This window comes from Pipra filicauda, unplaced genomic scaffold (assembly GCF_003945595.2).
Source record: "Pipra filicauda isolate LSUMZ 115617 unplaced genomic scaffold, ASM394559v2 scaffold43_size3849885_pilon, whole genome shotgun sequence".
NCBI classification, from domain to species: Eukaryota; Metazoa; Chordata; class Aves; order Passeriformes; family Pipridae; genus Pipra; species Pipra filicauda.
This window is the reverse complement of record NW_024104576.1, coordinates 1655829-1674537: the sequence shown is the minus strand read 5'-3', so window position 1 is coordinate 1674537 and position 18709 is coordinate 1655829. Positions and strand designations below refer to the sequence as shown.

At 37.7% G+C, this 18709-nt stretch overlaps 1 protein-coding gene across 1 annotated transcript in view; it reads left to right on the top strand.

Moving 5' to 3' along the window:
- STX18 (syntaxin 18) overlaps window positions 1–18691 on the top strand; it is a 60854-nt gene extending 42163 nt beyond the window's left edge. Inside the window, exons 3-11 of the mRNA XM_027736289.2 lie at window positions 1772–1887; window positions 2934–3011; window positions 3110–3176; window positions 5718–5833; window positions 9326–9414; window positions 15573–15631; window positions 16438–16507; window positions 17088–17168; window positions 18572–18691. Of these exons, the coding sequence (XP_027592090.1) occupies window positions 1772–1887; window positions 2934–3011; window positions 3110–3176; window positions 5718–5833; window positions 9326–9414; window positions 15573–15631; window positions 16438–16507; window positions 17088–17168; window positions 18572–18667 (772 nt within the window). The 3' untranslated portion in view covers window positions 18668–18691. The remainder of the gene's footprint in view (window positions 1–1771; window positions 1888–2933; window positions 3012–3109; window positions 3177–5717; window positions 5834–9325; window positions 9415–15572; window positions 15632–16437; window positions 16508–17087; window positions 17169–18571) is intronic.
- The last annotated feature ends 18 nt before the right edge of the window (window positions 18692–18709 follow it).

The window sequence follows — 18709 nt, the reverse complement described above, 5'->3', positions numbered from 1 at the left end:
TAGTTTGTCTTACTGTTTGCTTGCTAATCTGTGCTTGTGTACTAACTGGCCAGTAAGCAGAAACTAATCTTTAAGCCAGATGAACTGTGTACTGATTTTTGACGTGCAACCAGTTATATGGGATGGGAACTAAGACATTTTGGTATAGTACTCAAGGACATTAGAGTACACTTAAAACTTTGTGGAAGAGGTCTGGGAGACCCATGCTTACAGTACATTGACGATGCAGGAAGGAACTGATGTGAGGTGGGATTGTGTGAACTGGTTGTGGGCACTCCTGTAGCAGGGACTGCAGCAGACATTATTGGCATTACTGTAGTGAAGTGTGTAAGAGATCTCTAAGGGTATCAGGCTAGTTTTGCAAACTGAACTTGCCACTCGCTGCCGCAAAAGAGGAGCCCTGAAGAAAAGATACAGGGACTCCCTGAAACAACATCTCAGCCTTGGCCATATTGATCACCATAACTGGTCTACTCTGACCTCCAGTCGGGAGGCCTGGAGACACACCATCTATAACACTGCTGTCTCCTTCGAGAACACACGCAGGATCACCCTCGAGGAAAAAAGGCAACGCAGAAAGAACCGTGTATTGCAGAATACACCATCTAAGGAGTCTTTCTGCTGTGCCTTTTGCAATCGGATATGTCTGTCACGTATTGGCCTCATAAGCCACCAGCTTGCCTGCAGCAAATGTGGATAGAGCCTTCCCAAATCTTCGTTCGTGAAGCCTAGCCATGATGATAACTGATAGTGAAGTGTGTAAGAGATCTCTAAGGGTATCAGGCTAGTTTTGCAAACTGAAGATCCTTTCTTTTTACTTGTATTGCTGCATTAATATCATTGCATTATACATGAGGAAATTTTCACATATAAAAATAGTAAATTCAAATGCACGTATCGTATAGTTAAGGTTTTCTTTCTGTTTTTTTAAAAAGAAGATATAATAGGCTATGATCACTGTATCATCAGGAAACTCAAGATGAACATAGGATAAGCTGCTGTAGCAAAGTTTTATCATCCTGTCACCTATGGCTGTGGAAACACTGTTAAATACCTTCATAAAGTATGCTTTTCTGGTGGTTACCTACAGTGTGTTAATATTTCAAGGACAGGCCTCTATTTTTATTAATTTAGTAAAAAAAGATATATTAATACCATTAGAAAATACTAAATGCATTATGTATAATCTAAAATAGAAATAAACAGTGGGAACAGGTTTTAATGAATATTACATTCAATTTGATATTAAAAATTTGCATTATTTTCCAGTATTCTTAGTCTGTTTTGAATTCACAGATTTCATAGTACAGCTACTTTAAAAATGAAGCTCTGTATTTAAGATAATGAAAAGATATTTAACTAAAATAAGTTCCTTTTTTTCTTACTTCTTTCAGTATTTGAGCTATTCCATTATCTTAATTTTTTTTATGTTTTTAGAATTTAAATACGCTTCACTGAAGTAAGTGCTGAGGGCAATGATATATTTTCTAGTAGTATTTTCTCCTTATCTGCTCAGTATTTGATTATGTACAAGATGATGCTTTCTTATATATTTTACTAGTAAAAGTGTTTAAAAAAAAAAAGTTAAAAAAATTTGATAGAAGTGGCATTTTTGTCAGGGATATTTATTGTACTTTATACTCCTTTTTCCGTGAAAATCATTGTTCCAGAAAAGTTTTTGTGAAGATGGTGGCTGGGAAGGTCTAAGATGTGTACTCGTGGATTTTATGTTGGGGGTTTTGTAAGTGACAGGTTTGTCTTTTTTTCTCAGCCATATTATGTCTGAGTATGGGAGGATGACGGATACGGAGCGTGATCAGATAGATCAAGATGCTCAGGTGTTTATGAGAACGTGTGCTGATGCCATTCATCAGCTGAGAACAGAAGGTAAACTAAGCAGCTCTTACATGTTTTTTCTCAGTTATTGATAAAGGCTAATGTAATGCTGAATATTGCTTGGTGAATCCGAAACACTTTTAGAAAGAGATTAGTGAGGTCTCATTGCCTTTTTGTTTGCATCTGTGTAGTCCCATTGGCTGTTTAGTACTGTACTTCATTTTCTTAAATGTTAGTGGAAAGAGAGGCCAGAGCATAGAATTTTATTTATTTGTTCAAATACAAGTGTAAAAAAGAGTCTTAAATATTTACAACTTGAGTAGTAATTCATCACTGTGGCCTGAACGAAAGCTCTCTAAATTCAATGGTTGTCTCTTTCTAACTTGTCCACCTGTAAGGTATTACAGGTATAAAATTCCAAGTTTGAAATAATTAAATAACTTTAACGAAGTTCTGGTCAATTAACAGCATTTTTGACAACTTGAATCTGAGATCATACCTCTACTACGCTATCCTGTGGAAGTTGTAGAGCGAATTTCTGTTTGGCCTTTTTCAAGTTGGCTTGCTGTACCTGTGTTTTGTCAATACACTGAAGATTTTCATCAGCTGTGAAATGCTATCCAAACATAGTTGTAACATTATTCAGAATCACTGAAAGTCAGGCACGCCTGGGAACTACATAGTATAAAATAAGAAGTATCAATATATGTGAATTAAAAGGATGTTTGACACAATGAAGCCCAAATACTTCCACATAGTTTATATACTGGGGAATTGAAGAAGTTCGATATTTTAAGCAAGTTAAATCTCTAGATCTGTGTTGCTGTGCTTAGCTAGATGACACCTATTCCTGTTTAGAAATTTAATTGACGTAATATAACTCCTTGGCATATATAAAATTACTATAAAGACACTAGGTGGCTTTAGTTTTTGATTTCTCGTAATGACTTGCTGTTTTAGAGAACCTGTATTTAAATATATCTATATTTAAAATAGGCTTTTGAGTATGCAACTTTCATATCAACTGAAAGTGCAAACTGTTTTGGAATTCATTAAGAAGTTACAAGATTGTCTTATATCTTTCTTTTGTATTTCAGCACACAGGGGTGTCCTGTCTGCTCAGGTAAAGGAGCACAGAACCGCTGTCTTGGACTTCATTGAAGATTACTTAAAAAGTACTTTGTATTTATTGCATGGTTAAAAATGGATGATTTTCCAAGAAAGGAATCTTGTTCTTCTAACCTGAAATTTTGTTTACTGCTATCTTGAACAGGAGTGTGCAAGCTGTATTCTGAACAAAGAGCCATCCGAGTTAAGCGAGTGATAGATAAGAAGAGACTGTGAGTAGTGTCAAAAATAGTGAACTGTACCTTTTGCTTTTAGGACATTCAACAAAACTGTTATTCATGGTTAGATTCTAAGGAGATTGTTTTAATGGAAATCTGTGGTTGCATGAGCATCTTCTGCAGGTGCATTCCAGGGCATTCCAGGGCTCTTTTACAGAGTGCCAATATAGTGCTGTACTTCTCATGTAGGTAAAGGATTAAAGAACCAAATCAGTAAAATGTGGGTTAATAAACCTATTTGACTTCTACAAGTGCACCAAAATATTTTTGTGTGTCCCATTAAGTAATATTCTGAACAAAATTATTTACAAGAAAATGCTGCATTGGTAATATGTCTCAGAAATAGGATGTCTCAAAGATGTGCCATTTAGGATACTGTCTGTTTAGGTACAAGAGATGATCACTTTTCTCTCCTGTTCTCTTTCTTTCTGGCTTTTTTTTACCTTTTTTTTTTTTAAGCCCCTATCTTTCTGCTAAAGCAAGTGACTGTTTTGTTAGTAAATGCTACTTGAGATGACAGGTGTTCGTGGCAAGTAGGAACATGATGCACCTCTTTACCTGTCTTTATGGATGTAAGAACTAGAAAACTGATGTTGACCAGGTAGAGTCTGTATGCATTGCAGATGTGGTATAATGGCCAAATTGTCATTTAAATTAAAATTCAATTTAAATAAATCACAGTGCATAACCCAATCTTTATTACAACTTGAAGAAAAATAGTATTGTTAATTTGTGATTTCCCCAAGGATTTCAGCTGATGCTTTATGTGATGAGAAGTGTACCTTCACTTAAAAGAACTAGGCATTCTTTAAACAATGCATCCCAGGCACTTTGTTCATTTTAAATTGAAATACATTTAGCATACCGTGCAAAGTAAGGACAACAAACAATAAAAGAATACATTTCTTTAAAAGTAAATTAATTCTAGTGCAGCTCTTCTTTCCTGCAGTTTAGTCAATTTAAAATATGTATGTATCAGAGAGTACTGAAAGGTTTGCAGTAGGAATGTATTTCATCGTTTCCTTTCATACTGATAACCATCCTAAGCTCTTCAACAAATTGCCTGAGTATTATAATTTTTTTACAGAAGTTGTCTTTATGTATTAACTCATATTTTTTGATTAAAAAGTTCTGCCAGTTAGGACTAGTTCCCTGTAAAGAAAAGCTGAGAAACAGAAACATAAGCATTTTTTTTCTACAAAGGTACTTGGTTGTGATTTTCAATTTTTGTGTTTATTGGTATTCAAGATTATATTTCATTTCAATTGTAAATTTCTTTTCCCATTAGAATATTTTGTGAATTATGTATGCAATTATTAAAATCAAGCTGATAGTTTTGTTAGCTGGGGAATTGGTGTTTAATATTATTAGTCTCAAAACTATTATTTGAACTGCACAGACATCTAGATAAGTATTTTTTTTCCTTATTATTAGGCAAATCTGGGACTTGAGAGGGAGGAGATGAGAGAAGAGTTCTTTTTTGTAAAATTACCAAAAGCCCAGTACTTTCAGAGGTTTTGTAACTAAGAAAGGTTCCCTGCTACTGTTTTTTTCTTGTTAAATAACAGTCACTCAGGGATGACTAATGCATTATATTCCGGGTTTTTTAGAATTTTCTAATTATGGGTTAGAATTTAGACACAATGGAGAGAAGGAAAGGAACACAAAATGCATCATCTTCTGTTAGGCACAGGGGAGAATTGTAGATCATAATGAGATTAACTGTTGATTATATTTTTGAGGGGAGGAAGTGATGAAGTTGGCACAGCAGGTGATTCAGCCCATTGCTTTTTATTTTTTTCGTTCTTTACCTTCTCCAGCAGCATAACTGCTAAGCATTTAACTATCTGCTGTGTAGCAGTTATAGAATTCATTGTAGACAACAATAAATCACAGAAATTTACTGGAAAAAAAAATATTGCCATGATTTTCAATTTTTTTTGGTGCCACGCTGAAACATGCTTGACAAGTACTTAGAATATAATCATAGAATGCGCTTCTCATGTTTTGCATTGCCTTTGTATTAAAATTACATAATAGGGACTTAGCTGTAGTATAAAAAAGCTAATTCTGTTGTATTTTCTTACTTTTCCCTTATGATAATTGAAAATATAAAGTAAAATTACCGTTATCACTTGAAAAAATAAAGTAGTAGTGTTGGCCATGCTACTAAAAAGAATTTTTCAGTATGACCAAAATGTTGGAGTTTTTTAAAAAAAATAAATATTTTAATACACTGCCACTTTGAAAGGAAGTTTAATAAAGTGTCTGTATTTTTATGCTCTAGCCTTCAATATTCTCCTCAACTCTGAGCATGTGGTGTGTTTTGTCCAGGAATACTATTCGTGCTTTCTTTGCCTTTGTAATAATATTTCAGTGAAAGTTGCTAAGTACATTTTGTATCTTGACTGGAATATCTTTACTGTGAAGTTTTCAAGAGTTAAAATATTGGATTTAGTAATCTGTGGTTCTCATTTTAGAGAATTTTTTTTTTTTGCGTAGTATCAGTTAAATTATAGGCTCTTGTTCTTCTAGGTCCAGACTTGAACCTGAGCAGACCAATGTGTCCAAATCACCTCTATCCCCTGAAAAATCTTCATTAAATCCTTTAGATGATTCTGAAGAAAAACTTTCTGCTGAGGAAAGTAAAGGTAAGAATAAAATGTAGTTATATTCTACTTTTTGTGGCAAGGACTGTCTGGTCAATAGTACTTCCTTCTTGTTAGAAGGGCCAATTTCTGTGACTTGAATCTTCCTTGAGCTGATCAGGCTTTTGAGAAGCATATTGTGAGACTGACTGCAGGGCCGTACAGAGGGTGGATTCATGTGAAGTGGGTACTCCACTTCTGGATGAAGACTCTAATACTGAATTATCACACAGTGTGTGAACATTTTCTGATATGTCATTGCTTATCTTCCTAACCAGTTTGTACTTCTGCAGCCCTATCTGCCCCTGACGCTGAATTTATTGTAAGAAGTACAGCTTTTGATTATGTGCCTTTTTATAGTCTGTCCTGAGTGATGCAGCACACAGGCACATAGACGAGTTTCACCTTAACACGCTATCAGTGTTTTGCAGCTGTGAGCTGGTGCCACCAGAGAAGCAGCAGCATAGTAGCATCTTCATTGCCCTGTGCTCTTTCCTTGTCACCGAATGCCCCCGCAATCTCTGGAAGTGTGCACTCCCACCACATAGTGTCATCACAATTTTTAGCTCCAAAAATCTGCACCACACCATGGAAAATATTGTTCTTTGGTTGCCTTGGACACAGCAAACCACTGCAATAAATAGAAATGCAGCTTTGTTTATTGCATGTTAATTTTGATTACTTCGGTTTTCACTTTTATGAGTTTATGCTTTAATTTTTATGAGAAAGTAGGGGTCCTGCCACACAAGTGATGCTGATGGAGTCCTTATGAGGGATTGCTGACTAGACTAGAAAATTATGGAACTTCTATATCAAAACAAATCTGTCTGAAACAGTTTGTAAATGCACACAGCCTGTGATTCCTCACATAAGGATAAGTGCTGGTTGCTGCTGCTTACAGAAATCAGCCTTGTGACTTTGCTGGTAGGTGGTTGTCGAAGCGTGAAAATAACATGAACAAGATGACTAGGAAACCAGAAGCTCAGTTTAAATCTTACAGCCTTTGATTTTTATTTTTTTTCCAAGTAACTTTTCAAATTTTTAAAAAACTGGAGAAATGATCACATTAAAAATAAACTATTTCATATTCAGGATGCTCATGATTTAGAGAATGGTGATAATTTGTTTTTAGGAATTAGCCATCATCAGCATGCCTGGGTCCCTTGTTTTAAATCTCTCTGTAAAGATACTTGTGAGAACAGCTTGTGGTCCTGTCCATAATTTGAACACTGGTGAACAGCTGAATGTCTTACTTGGCGTGCTAAAGCACAACTTGGGTTGTGTCTGGGTTTTTTTGGCAGAAACCAAAACAAAATGTGGTTACTTTTGTTTCGAGGCAAAGCACCTGTTTACATTAGAATTATAGTGGACATGCCTCATGGTAGGAAAATAGACTCTCTGGAGATTGCTTTTATATACTGACAGTATTTATTTGCATATTACAAATTTGACAGTTTATGGAAATAAATGTAAATAATGAGTAGCTTTTGAAGTGGTCCACAAGCTTAGCAGCTGTCTCCTTTCAGCATGGAAAAGGGTTCAGAGGATTTGATGATTATTTTGTATCTTCATCATGAGTTAACTGCTTCTCTTTCCGAATCAGCAATGTAGTTTGGCTTCTGCTGGTTGAGTTGCAGAAAAGCATTATTGTCAGCTCTTTGAAAGCTGCAGAGAGCCCAAAATATACCACAGTGACAGGAAGAACCCAAGGGGGAGATACATGTTTCTTGCTTGCCTCTTACCATATTTCCTTATTAGCAATCACATTGGATACAGGTGCTGGTTTTTTAACAGTGCTGAGAGTGCCTGAAAGTAATTGGTTCCTCTGGGATAAAACAGGAACATACCTTTTTTTTTTTTTTCCCTCCATAAACTAATTATCTTATTTTGTTTGAATACAGTAAATAATTTCTTGTAATTTTGATAAAATATAAATATATTGATTACCTAAACAAATTAGTTTTGCATTTCTGTGAAATAGGCTTGAAATACTGATAATACCCCATGGAAAGAAACGGAGTCAAATACTTCCTAAAAATCTTTAAAGCTATTCTTGGGTTTATTTCTTATTACTCAAAAGAAAGAACTGATTTTTTTTTTTTCAAATTTATTATATTCCTTATCCACATCCCTCATTTGTAACACTGCCATTGTTTGTGCATCCTGGTTTGGTTGTTAGGAAGCCAAAAAAAAAATTTATAAAGGAGACATACACAACAATACTCTTTTATGATATTTATTTTTCAAGAGTTTTCACAAATACTATTGTGAAGGATAAAAGGGAAAACTTCTCCTAATAACCGTTTTCATATATGTGTTTATAAATAGGCCTACTCCTTTCAGAGGCTTCTCAAGACAAGTTAGTATCTGAATGTTGATGCATCAGTGCTGCATATGCAATTGAAAAAAAAATAGGTTTAGAAGGTTATAACAAAATAAATTAACACAATCATAAATGCCTGAAAAAATTTACTGGGATAAATAGGAAGCCTGAATGTATGAAAAAGTAAAAGCTAAATCTTTCTGTATTTTAATTTGCAACCTGCATCTGATAAGTCCAAGCAGGTTCATCGTTGATCCATTGTGAGGTGGTGCAAATCTCTGAGTTTTGTAAAAATGTCACAGCCAGTGGAGAGAACAGAGGCCCTCTCAAGGCTGCAAGGTTTTTAAACACTGATGCTAAAAAAGCTTCAGAAACAGTAGATTCCTCTAGCATAGTTTCTTTTCTTCCCCAATCTAACTTCTTTGTCTGTAATCAGAAGTATATAATTAAGCCTAAAATTAAATCTTCCAGAAGGGAATATCCCAGAAATAGCCATTCAAGATCTTTTATGCCCGACTCCTGCAAAGATTTATGCAGATGATTAGCTTTAATCAAAGGGGAAGTACTACTCAAATATATGAAGCAGCTTTGATGTGTTGTGGTTAATTTGTGGGATTGGAGCTGATTCCTGTTATATGCAGGAAGACCCCTTGCACAGTGTGGTGTGGGATTTGAGCTGTAACAGGAAGTTTCAACAGCATGAGGAGATAGAGTTTGTCCTGTGAACTTTGCACAAATTATCTTCGAAATTCTGGTTTTAGTTTTTGGAATGAGTAGCTGGTGGTACTGTCAAGTCTCATTGGAAGATAATAGTTTGCATATAGACTGTTATTTTGAAAATTGTGTGTTTTTGTCTGCTGAAAGACAACTGCCACAGTATTTTATGCCCTAAAAAGTCTTAGTGCATTGTGAGTTGTTTTACATCTTTCACTGTCAGTATGTTAGTGCAACTCCTTGTAGTTCATAAAATTAAACATGCACATAGGCTTTTGGCCCGGTTTGGATGTTAAAGGTTATCAGTGTAATTTCATGCTGTAAATGTAGGGTGAATCTCAGTTACTGACAAAGGAGATACAACAATTTCATCAGCAGTCTAACATGGCTGAAAAGTTATTTTCACTTTACTGTTCAGTGCCCTGTATTGTCTCAGGTGTTTAGTGCTTCTTTTACAGACAGGAATCTGCCTGATGCCCAAAGTAACCTTGGATTATGGGGGGATGGCAAAGGAGAAGATGAGCTGTCACCTGAAGAAATACAAATGGTAAGTTAATCTTGTGTCTTATTGTCCGTTTTATCGTATTTTCTGCTGTATTCATATGTGTTAAAAAGATAATACGGATTCGCCCAAATTAATTTTTAGCATTCATTTTATGCAGAATAGTGCCATAACAAGATACACCTTTTGCATGTGTCTTCCTGGTTCTTGTAGTAGCAACAAATATTTAACATTGCTACAAAATATTTACATGGAGACATGAAATTAGTATAATTAATTTTCAACAATTGAAATTAAAATTGCTTTTTTAAAATTACAATCATTAGTTGCTTTTTTTTAGTCAGGAAATAATAGAAGTCAAAGCAACATCAGAAGAAGCATTATGAAACTTCTGAAGGAATAAAGTGTTGACTCTATTTTCTTGGATGGCTTTTAGGGCACAACTTAAGCAGTTGTACTATTTAAGTATAGCTATGAAGTTATACTTCATTTTATTTCTTTTTATTTTTTTATTATCAAGATCAGAAGGAATAGATATGTCACAACAGAATTTCATGAATTTTAACTTTTTTGCATTTCCCTGTTATCAGCATGTTTATGTATTGATTGATCCAATTCTGCTTACCGTTGAACTGATATAGTAGAAAATTTCTGACAAAGGCATGGTTGCTGACAACTTGTCAGATTTTTTGATTATTCCTAAAATTTATCATTTTGAACATAGCTCAAAATTCTTAGAAAACCTTTCTACATAAGCAAGGGGGTTTATATAAAGTAAGAAAGAAAAAGATTTCAGTCAGTAGCTGTGCAGATTTCAGAACAGTGAGCTTCACTAACGGAAAGGGCTGCTACAGAATGAGTTTGTGAAGCTTCCTAGGCAGTTATTAGAAGTGTTCCCAGACATGATATGCATCACCCTTCCAGTCAGAGATGAGTAAATTGCATGTAATTATGGTTTGGTTTGCTAAAGAGAAAAGGTTCTTCAGAGGCTGCTCTGTATGCTCTCATATTGTTCCTGAGTGCCAGTCTAAAATCTGAAGGCTTACTCCTGCTTTCTGTTTTCTTATTAAAGAGAATTCTTTGCATATTTTTGTTCTCCTGTCTTTAGTCAGAATCCTGTTAGCCCCCTTGCTTCCAGAGGAACTGGGGAAATGAGCATCAAAGGTGATGGCTCTGACTGACTGCTAAAAGGGGGTTGTGTTTTATAGGCCTCACACTGTAATTAAGTTTTAAATGTGTTACATCCCTTGTCATGATATTTTGGGAATAAATACATTTCTTTTTCATGAAATCCTATTGTACCTTTTTACTTTTCAGAGTAAGGCTGCAGATAAGGGAAAAATCTGTGTTCATAGTTTAATGATTTGAAGGATTTCTGGACTCCTAAAATCTCCAATCCAAAACTGCTTATTAGGCACTCCTTGGGGGTTAGTACTGATAGTAAAAAAGTAGAACTGAAAAAAGCATACAAAGGGAGGTACCACTACAACACCCTCCTCTCACCAGAACAACCTTCCCCAGTGAGGGTCATTTCTTGTCAAGTAGATTTTTACTGCTGGCTTTGAATACGTATTATAGGAGTTGACAAACTGTAAGCAGAGTTGTATATTTTTGTAATATGTAAATGTTGCCACAATATGTAGATGCTCAGAGCTGCGCAAACCACCTCTCTGTTCTGTGGACAGATCTTTTTTTCTTAGGGTTGTTGTTTTGGTTTGTTTTAAGAACACTATAATTAGCTGAATTACAAACACTAGGGGTGTATGTGGTGACTATTCCACAGCAAAACTGCTCTTTCAGTGCCTTTTTGCTGAAACTTACAGCTAAGAGTTGACCTCCTAAAAGACTTTAAATTCACTAGATCCATTATTCTGATTTTCAGGTAAATCTGTGTCCAATGTAGGTGTAACTAGATATAATTTGAGCATTTGAATGTGCACTGGTTTTTTCATTGCTCATCTAAATCCTTTAGGTTATGCAGGGAGAGGTTAAATTTATGTAGGGACAGGCTAACATTATGCAGGGAGAAAATCAGAAGGGCCAAAGCCCACCTAGAACTTAATCTGGCTACTGCAGTAGAAGACAATAAAAAAATGTTTTTAGAAATGTATTGGCAACAAAAGGAGGGCTAAGGAAAATCTGTATCCATTCCTGGATGCAAGGGGAGACATAGTAACAAAGGCTGAGGACAAGGCTGAGGTACCTAATATCTTCTTTGCCTCATTGTTTAATAGTAAGACCAGTTGTTCTCAGGTATCCAGCCCCCTGAGCTGGATGACAGGGACGGGGAGCACAATGAAGCTCTCATAATCCAAGGTGAAATGATCAGTGGACCTGCTTTGCCACTTAGACACACAAAAGTCTATGGGTTTGAGTACCAAGGGTACTGAGGATGCTGGCTCAAGTGCTCACTGAGGCACTTTGCATAATTTACCAGCAGTCCTGGATAACTGAAGGGGTCCCAGTTGACTGGAGGTCACCAAACGTGACACCCATCAGCCCAGAAGAGCTGGAATGAGGGTCTGGGAAACTACAGCCCTGTCAACTTGACCTCAGTGCTGGGGAAGGTCATGGAAAAGATCATCTTGCGTGACATCACACAGCACTTGCAGGACAACCAGGGGATCAGGCCCAACCAACATGGATTCATGAAAGGTGGGTCCTGCTTGACCAACTTGATCTCCTTCTAAGACAAGGTGATCCACTTAGTGGATGAGGGAAAGGCTGTGGATGTGTCTACCTGGACCTTACTAAAGCCTTTGACACCACTTCCCACAGCATTCTCCTGGAGAAACTGGCTGCTCATGGCTTGGACAGGTGGACTCTTCACTGGGTAAAAACGGTCAGATGTCCAGGCCCAGAGAGTGGTGGTGAATGGAGTGAAATCCAGCTGGTGGCCGGTCACCAGTGGTGTCCCCCAGGGCTCAGTACTGGGGCCAGTCCTGTTTAATGTCTTTATCAATGATGTGAACAAGGGGACTGAGTGCACCCTCTGTCAGTTTGCAGATGACACCAAGTTGGGTGGGAGTGTCTATCTGCTGGAGGGCAGGAAGGCTCTGTAGAGAGATCTGGATGGACTGGACTGATGGGCTGAGGCCAATTGTATGAGGTTCAAGAAGGCCAAGTGCCAGGTCACAACAACCCCAGGCAGTGCTACAGGTTGGGGTCAGAGTGACTGGAAGACTGCCCATTGGAAAAGGACCTTCAATCCTGTATTCGGTTTTGGGCCCTTCACTGCAAGAAGGACATTGAGGTGCTGGAGCATGTCCAGAGAAGGGCAATGGAGCTGGTGAAGCATCTGGAGCACAAGTCCTATAAGGAGAGGCTGAGGGAGCTGGGGGTGTTTAACCTGGAGAAAAGGAGGCTCAAGGGAGACCTTATCACTCTCTACAACTCCCTGAAAGGAGGTTGTATCCAAGTGGGGGTCGGTCTCTTCTCCCAGGTAACAAGTGACAGGACAAGATAAAATGCCCTCAAGTTGCCCTAGGGGAAGTTTAGATTGGATCTTAGGAAAAATTTCTTCACTGAAAGGGTTGTCAAGCACTGGAACAGGCTGCCCAGGGAAGTGGTGGAGTCACCATCCCTAGAGGGATTGAAAAGACATGTAGACATGGCACTTAGGGACATAGTTTAGTGGTGGCCTTGGCAGTGCTGGCTTAATAATTGGACTTAATTTCAAAGGTCTTTTCCATCCTAAACCATTCTATAAAGAGTGTAGGTTACACAACTGCTGCGTTGGTTTTAAGCTGGGATATGTTGTGTCAAATCATACTTAACAAATCTCAGTCATGGTTCTGTGATCCTTCCTGTAGATAAAATAATGAATTAAAGCCCTATCATATTGCTAGAGCAGCAATTTCTATCAGTATTTTATCCTCAGGAGAGAGCCTGACATTGTTCAAAATGTTTGTAGGTTATTGCATGATTTGCACAATAAATTCCAGTTTATAACTCTGAGTACAGGTGTATTAAGGGTTTTTATAGTTACTGTGAGCAGATATCTTCTGGTTGCATTGACTGGGGAAAAATCTGGCTCTGACGTTTAGAGTTGTGAAAATATCTACCTTCTATCTTTTTTTGGTTGGTTATGTCTTAAATTCAGGAACAGCATATCTAGTGATTTCTTTCATGGGATAACAAAAAGGAGTGGTGATGATTTCTTTTATGCATTAGATTTTTAGACATATATTAAGCAGTTTGTCACTTTATGCTATATTTTGGTAACCGAATATTTCACTGTCATAAAAGAGGCTACTTCAGTAAGCCATAAACCTTTGAGCTATACTGACTGCTAGAGCTTGGTTTTGGGTTCCCATCATGTAAATCCCTTTGTGACACACTGGTATATGATGTGTTCAGTGCTCTAACCCTTTGTTCAATTGACTGTTTTAGCATATCTTAACTGCTGTATGTGCCAAGTGCTTCATCAGCCATGATTTCAAGTTGCAAAGATCATTTAGCAGTTTAGAAGGTAATCTGTGCCAGTGGAGGGTTTTAAGTATCAAAGGGACTTTTTAAAGAATACTTTCTCAAGTGGATTTGTGCTATTTGTAAGGGATTAAAATCATTCACTGTTTCTTTATTAAAATTTGTCTTCTAAATTAGTTGTCATCTCAGTTTTACTAAGGCAGCAAAATAGGGAATTTCTGATGTTGAATATTTTACAGAAATACTTATCCTTACAGAAGTCAGAAAAACAATTACAGCTTGGTGGCCCCCCTTAGTCACTCAAGGAGCAACCAGTCATTGCAGTGCTGGATCTCATGGCTCTGTTTCACTGCTCTGTTCCTTGGCTTTGTTGTGAGGTGACTCTACCAAAACCAGCCATACAGCGGTGTGAACATTTATGTTCAGAGATGAAACACCTTTAGCCATCTACCGCTGTGAAGTAAATATCACTGTATTTTAGGCAATTATATTTTAACAAATGATCTGCTCTGTAGGAGGAGTCACTACAGACAGCAGTGACTTGCAACACCGATATTTTCTTATTTAACAAAACCATTGGATCTTTAGAGTGGAAATCAATGGGACTTCAGGGAACTGTGCAGTATGTTGCTCTGTTCCCCCTCACCTCATGGGGCTGGACGCCTTCCCTGAGGCCTCTACCCCACAGTGAAGGTGACAGTGCCCAATAACCCTCCTCTTAGACTCTCTGTAATCCTTTAACCAAAAAGAGAAAGCTATTCTTGCCAATCAGGTAGACAGTGACCTCTAGTACAAAAAGAAATCTGTATGTTAAAGAAATAAGTAATTTTTCTTTATACTTCATGACGTAAATTGCCCATGTCAGAAGACTAAACCTTTTTCTATGAGATTCACTGTTACCCTTCTTCAAACTCATACCTGTCATTTAACACTCGCTTCGGTGAGATTAAATCTACAAATTTCTGATTTTTAGCAGTAACAACTTCACCTTAAGGCATGCAGGTTGACATTTAATATGCTGCTTACAGAGACTCAGGTACTGTTTCTCTTAGGCTCTGCTGGGCCTGAAGCAAGATGAAAAATATTACTGCACAAAGTGTGGGGCACAGTGGCAGTGTGGGAGCCCTCATCACGTGGTTTCCAGTAAGATCCACTGAGACATGAGAGACCCTTCTCTCCATTATTATGGCTGTGCAGATTTTGTTTCCGCAAATCTTGTCATCATACTTGCTGCATGGTCAGTTGTTCTGTAATGAGTCCCAAATTATCTGAGAGTCATGTATGCTTGAAAAGCAAAAGCTTATTTTCCTGCATAAAGCCTTCTATTTGACAAATGCAGTGCTAACAATATATTTAAATGTTTCATTAAATACTCATGAGTTTTAATTGAAGGAGCTCTTTTGGAATAACTACAGCCAGTGCATTTGTAAAGTATTTCATACTGCAGCAAAATCTAAAGGCTCCTAAATTCATTCCACCGGCAGTACATGAATGTGAAGGACAGCGCAAAGATGGCATGAAGAGAATCACATGCTTTCACAAGCATGAAAGATTTCTCCACTGAAATTTCTAAAATAATACAGAAAGGACAGATTCATCCACTGTATCATTCCTTACTGCAAAGAAACTGGAGTAACTTTAAGATTGTTTTAGTTGAGACATACTGTAATGGATGGCAAGGAAAGGGTGGGAGTTGGTTATCACCGTGGGCATTAAGAAAGGTCCCCGAGTCCAGGCATGTGAACTCATGTGTGTCATTTCCTCCCTTTTTCCAGTTTGAACAGGAGAACCAGAGACTTGTTGGTGAAATGAACAATCTCTTTGATGAAGTCAGGTACAACTTTCTGTTACTCAACAAACTGGGGCATGTGCCAGTCCCATGACCTGGACAACACCCACGCGCAGTGTACTGGCTGCAGGACACCTGGCTGCCTGCACCAACTGGAGTGGTGTGGGAGGAGGTGGCATGAAACAGGAGCACCCAGGAAGGGTGCTGTGTGCTGTCCCACAGGGTAAAGAATGATTCTGAGGGTCACACAAACTATCCAGAATAGTACTGTTAAATTTGGAAGGTTTACATTCTCCCTGACCCAAGTTTTAAAATGCTAAATTTTCCACTCATACCCTGTGGTCCACTGCATACACAGACAGCAGTGGGGGAGGTGCCATCGCTGACCCTGTGCAGAGACCTGGCTGTGCTTACAGCAGCACCGTTCACTCTCCCTTGCTTTGCACAACAGCTGAACAGCTACTCAAGCTAGAAACTGACTTTTGGATTATTAGTCCCAGGCAAGGTGAATTCCACAGGTCATAGTAGCATATAAAGAGGATATGTCAAAATCAGCTGCTTAGGGCCCACCATGGATGTTGTTATGTGAGACAGAAGAAGGGAGACAGGTGAACCCCTGGCAGTGAAGGCAGCTCGCTGAGCGCTGCTGGGTGATGCCTTTTCCAGGGCTTCTCTATGGGCTGGTTGTTTTCCAACCAGGAACATCCAAGCCCTGATCACAGGCTGGTGCTGATGGCTGACAAAACAGTGGCCTCCTGAACAGCCACTTACTGGGCTGGAGAGTCTGAATCTGCAACAGCAACACATGCTTGCACTTGGTTTCTAATGGAGTATTTCTGTTCTTTGCCAAGACAAATTGAAGGAAAAGTGGTGGAAATCTCCAGATTACAAGAGATATTCACTGAGAAAGTCTTACAACAGGTTAGTGTGTTTTAATACTGCAGCAGCAAATAAAGCTTGAAGATTTTCTTGGAGATATTTTGCTCTTGCTTGCATGCAATGTGTAAACATAAGATTAATGAATCTTTGGTGCACATGTGAAGGAAAAGATTTTTGTTTGTTTTTCAAATTCAAAATCAGGATATTCACTGTTGTTACTTATTAGTATGTACTGGGAATGGAAAACACAACATGTGTTAGGATGATTTCTCTGCCTCAGAACTGGTGTTCTGTTAAATGTGTTATTTCATAACATCCTTTCTGGAAGTGGTGCTGCCTCTTCCAAAAGAGCTGGGAAATATCAGACAGGTTAAACTTGATTCTGGATAAATGGGAGACTTCCTGCTGATCTTGGTGGTCTCCATTCAGGCTCATAAAATCACAGATAAAGAAATTGCAACTTAATTGTAATTACTCTATACCTTTGCATCAATGAAACAAAGATGTTAGTAATACCAGATTTGATTTTATTTTTGAGTTCTGCTTGTTCTCTAAGTGCTTGGAAGTGGTTTTTTCCTAACCTTCATTACTGTTTCTCAGTTTTATTTCTTTTTTAAAACAGGAAACTGATATTGACAATATCCATCAATTAGTTGTGGGTGCAACAGAAAATATCAAAGAAGGCAACGAAGACATAAGAGAGGTAATGTCTTGAAGTTGTGTTTTTAAACTCACTTGTTTCTCTTAACTTTCAGTTTTTCCCAAGTGTTGCTTTAAACAGCACGTGAGAGCTCCCCCACAGGACCGGTGCAGTGGGTGCTGGGGTGTCAGGACATGGGCTTGGGAAAACTGTTCAAGTTAGCTGAGGTTTTCATTAGTTCTAACCATGATCTGAATAGCTCACAGGTCTGCAGAAATCTACTTGGCCTCATCAAGTTTTTAAATATGAAGGTCACCTAGCTTGCATTTAAGCACCTGTGAAGTTGGTTTTAAAAAAAAGGTGGGGAGGGGGCAGAAATTGCAGACTACGATAAAAGACAGTGCTGAAATGGTTGAAACTAGAGTTAAATGCTAAGCATTAGCAGAAGAGGCTCTTTGCCACCCTGAACACTTCTCACATGTTCCTAGTAAAAAATCTCTTCCACTGTCTTACTAATTAGAAGGAAAGGATGTTTTCTTTCAGTAACCGAGATTTCAATAAAAACAGAGTTCCTAAATTAGGCTATTGAGTAAATGGCCCTCCTGAGAGCACACAGAAAAGGTATCTCGAGGATGTTATTTACTGCTCTGCTCTCCTGAAAAGTGCATCAAATGTGGCAAGACCTGAAGTTATTTTTGCTTCATTTTTCACATTTTTAGGTAGAACTAAGTTTCCTAAACCACACTGAGAAACTAGCAAAAGGAGCTAAATACAAAACTTTGTCACTCACATTGATGTTTGTACCATGTAAAAAAAAAATCTTCCATCTGTAAATCTGAAAAATGAGAGTGAAAACCAGGTCCCCTGGTGCATGCTGGTCTCAATTTTGGGAAGAAGAATCCTAGAAAAATACTTGCTGTGAGAGCACTCACTGTGCTATATCAACCTCCATAGGTGTCAAGGGTTTTTTTGTTTGGTTTTGTTGTTTTTTCATTTGTTTAACTCAGATGTTTATTAGAAAGATGAAGCCCTTCTTACTTCTAATCATGGAATTTCACTTTTGGAACTTGACACTAATCTAGAAGCATGTACTTTTTGATGTAGTTCTTAATGTTTTGAGTTCCATTGCATGGGATCTTGGGATTTTCTTTTTTTTTTTTTTCCTAAATGTCTGATTTGAAAATTTTGAGTGCGACTTCACTGATAAATCTAAAGAGGTACAGCCTATCTGACCTGTATTTACCTGAAATTAAGGGCAAATTATTTTACTTATCATAGAATCATAGAATCAGCCAGGTTGGAAAGGACCTCTGAGATCATTGAGTCCAACCCTTGATCCACTACCACCGTGGTTACTTCTCACGTGGGAGGGAAGGGTGATGCCACTAACAGGCATCCTGGGTTGCCATTGTTGAAATTCTGTGTGTTTACTGGTGATGGTAACAGGGATAACCTTTTCCTCACAGGCCATCAAAAACAATGCTGGATTTAGAGTGTGGATCCTATTCTTCCTTGTGATGTGTTCATTTTCCTTGCTTTTCCTGGACTGGTATGATAATTAATTAAACATACTATTGTCTACGTGCTTTGTTTGTAAAACTTTT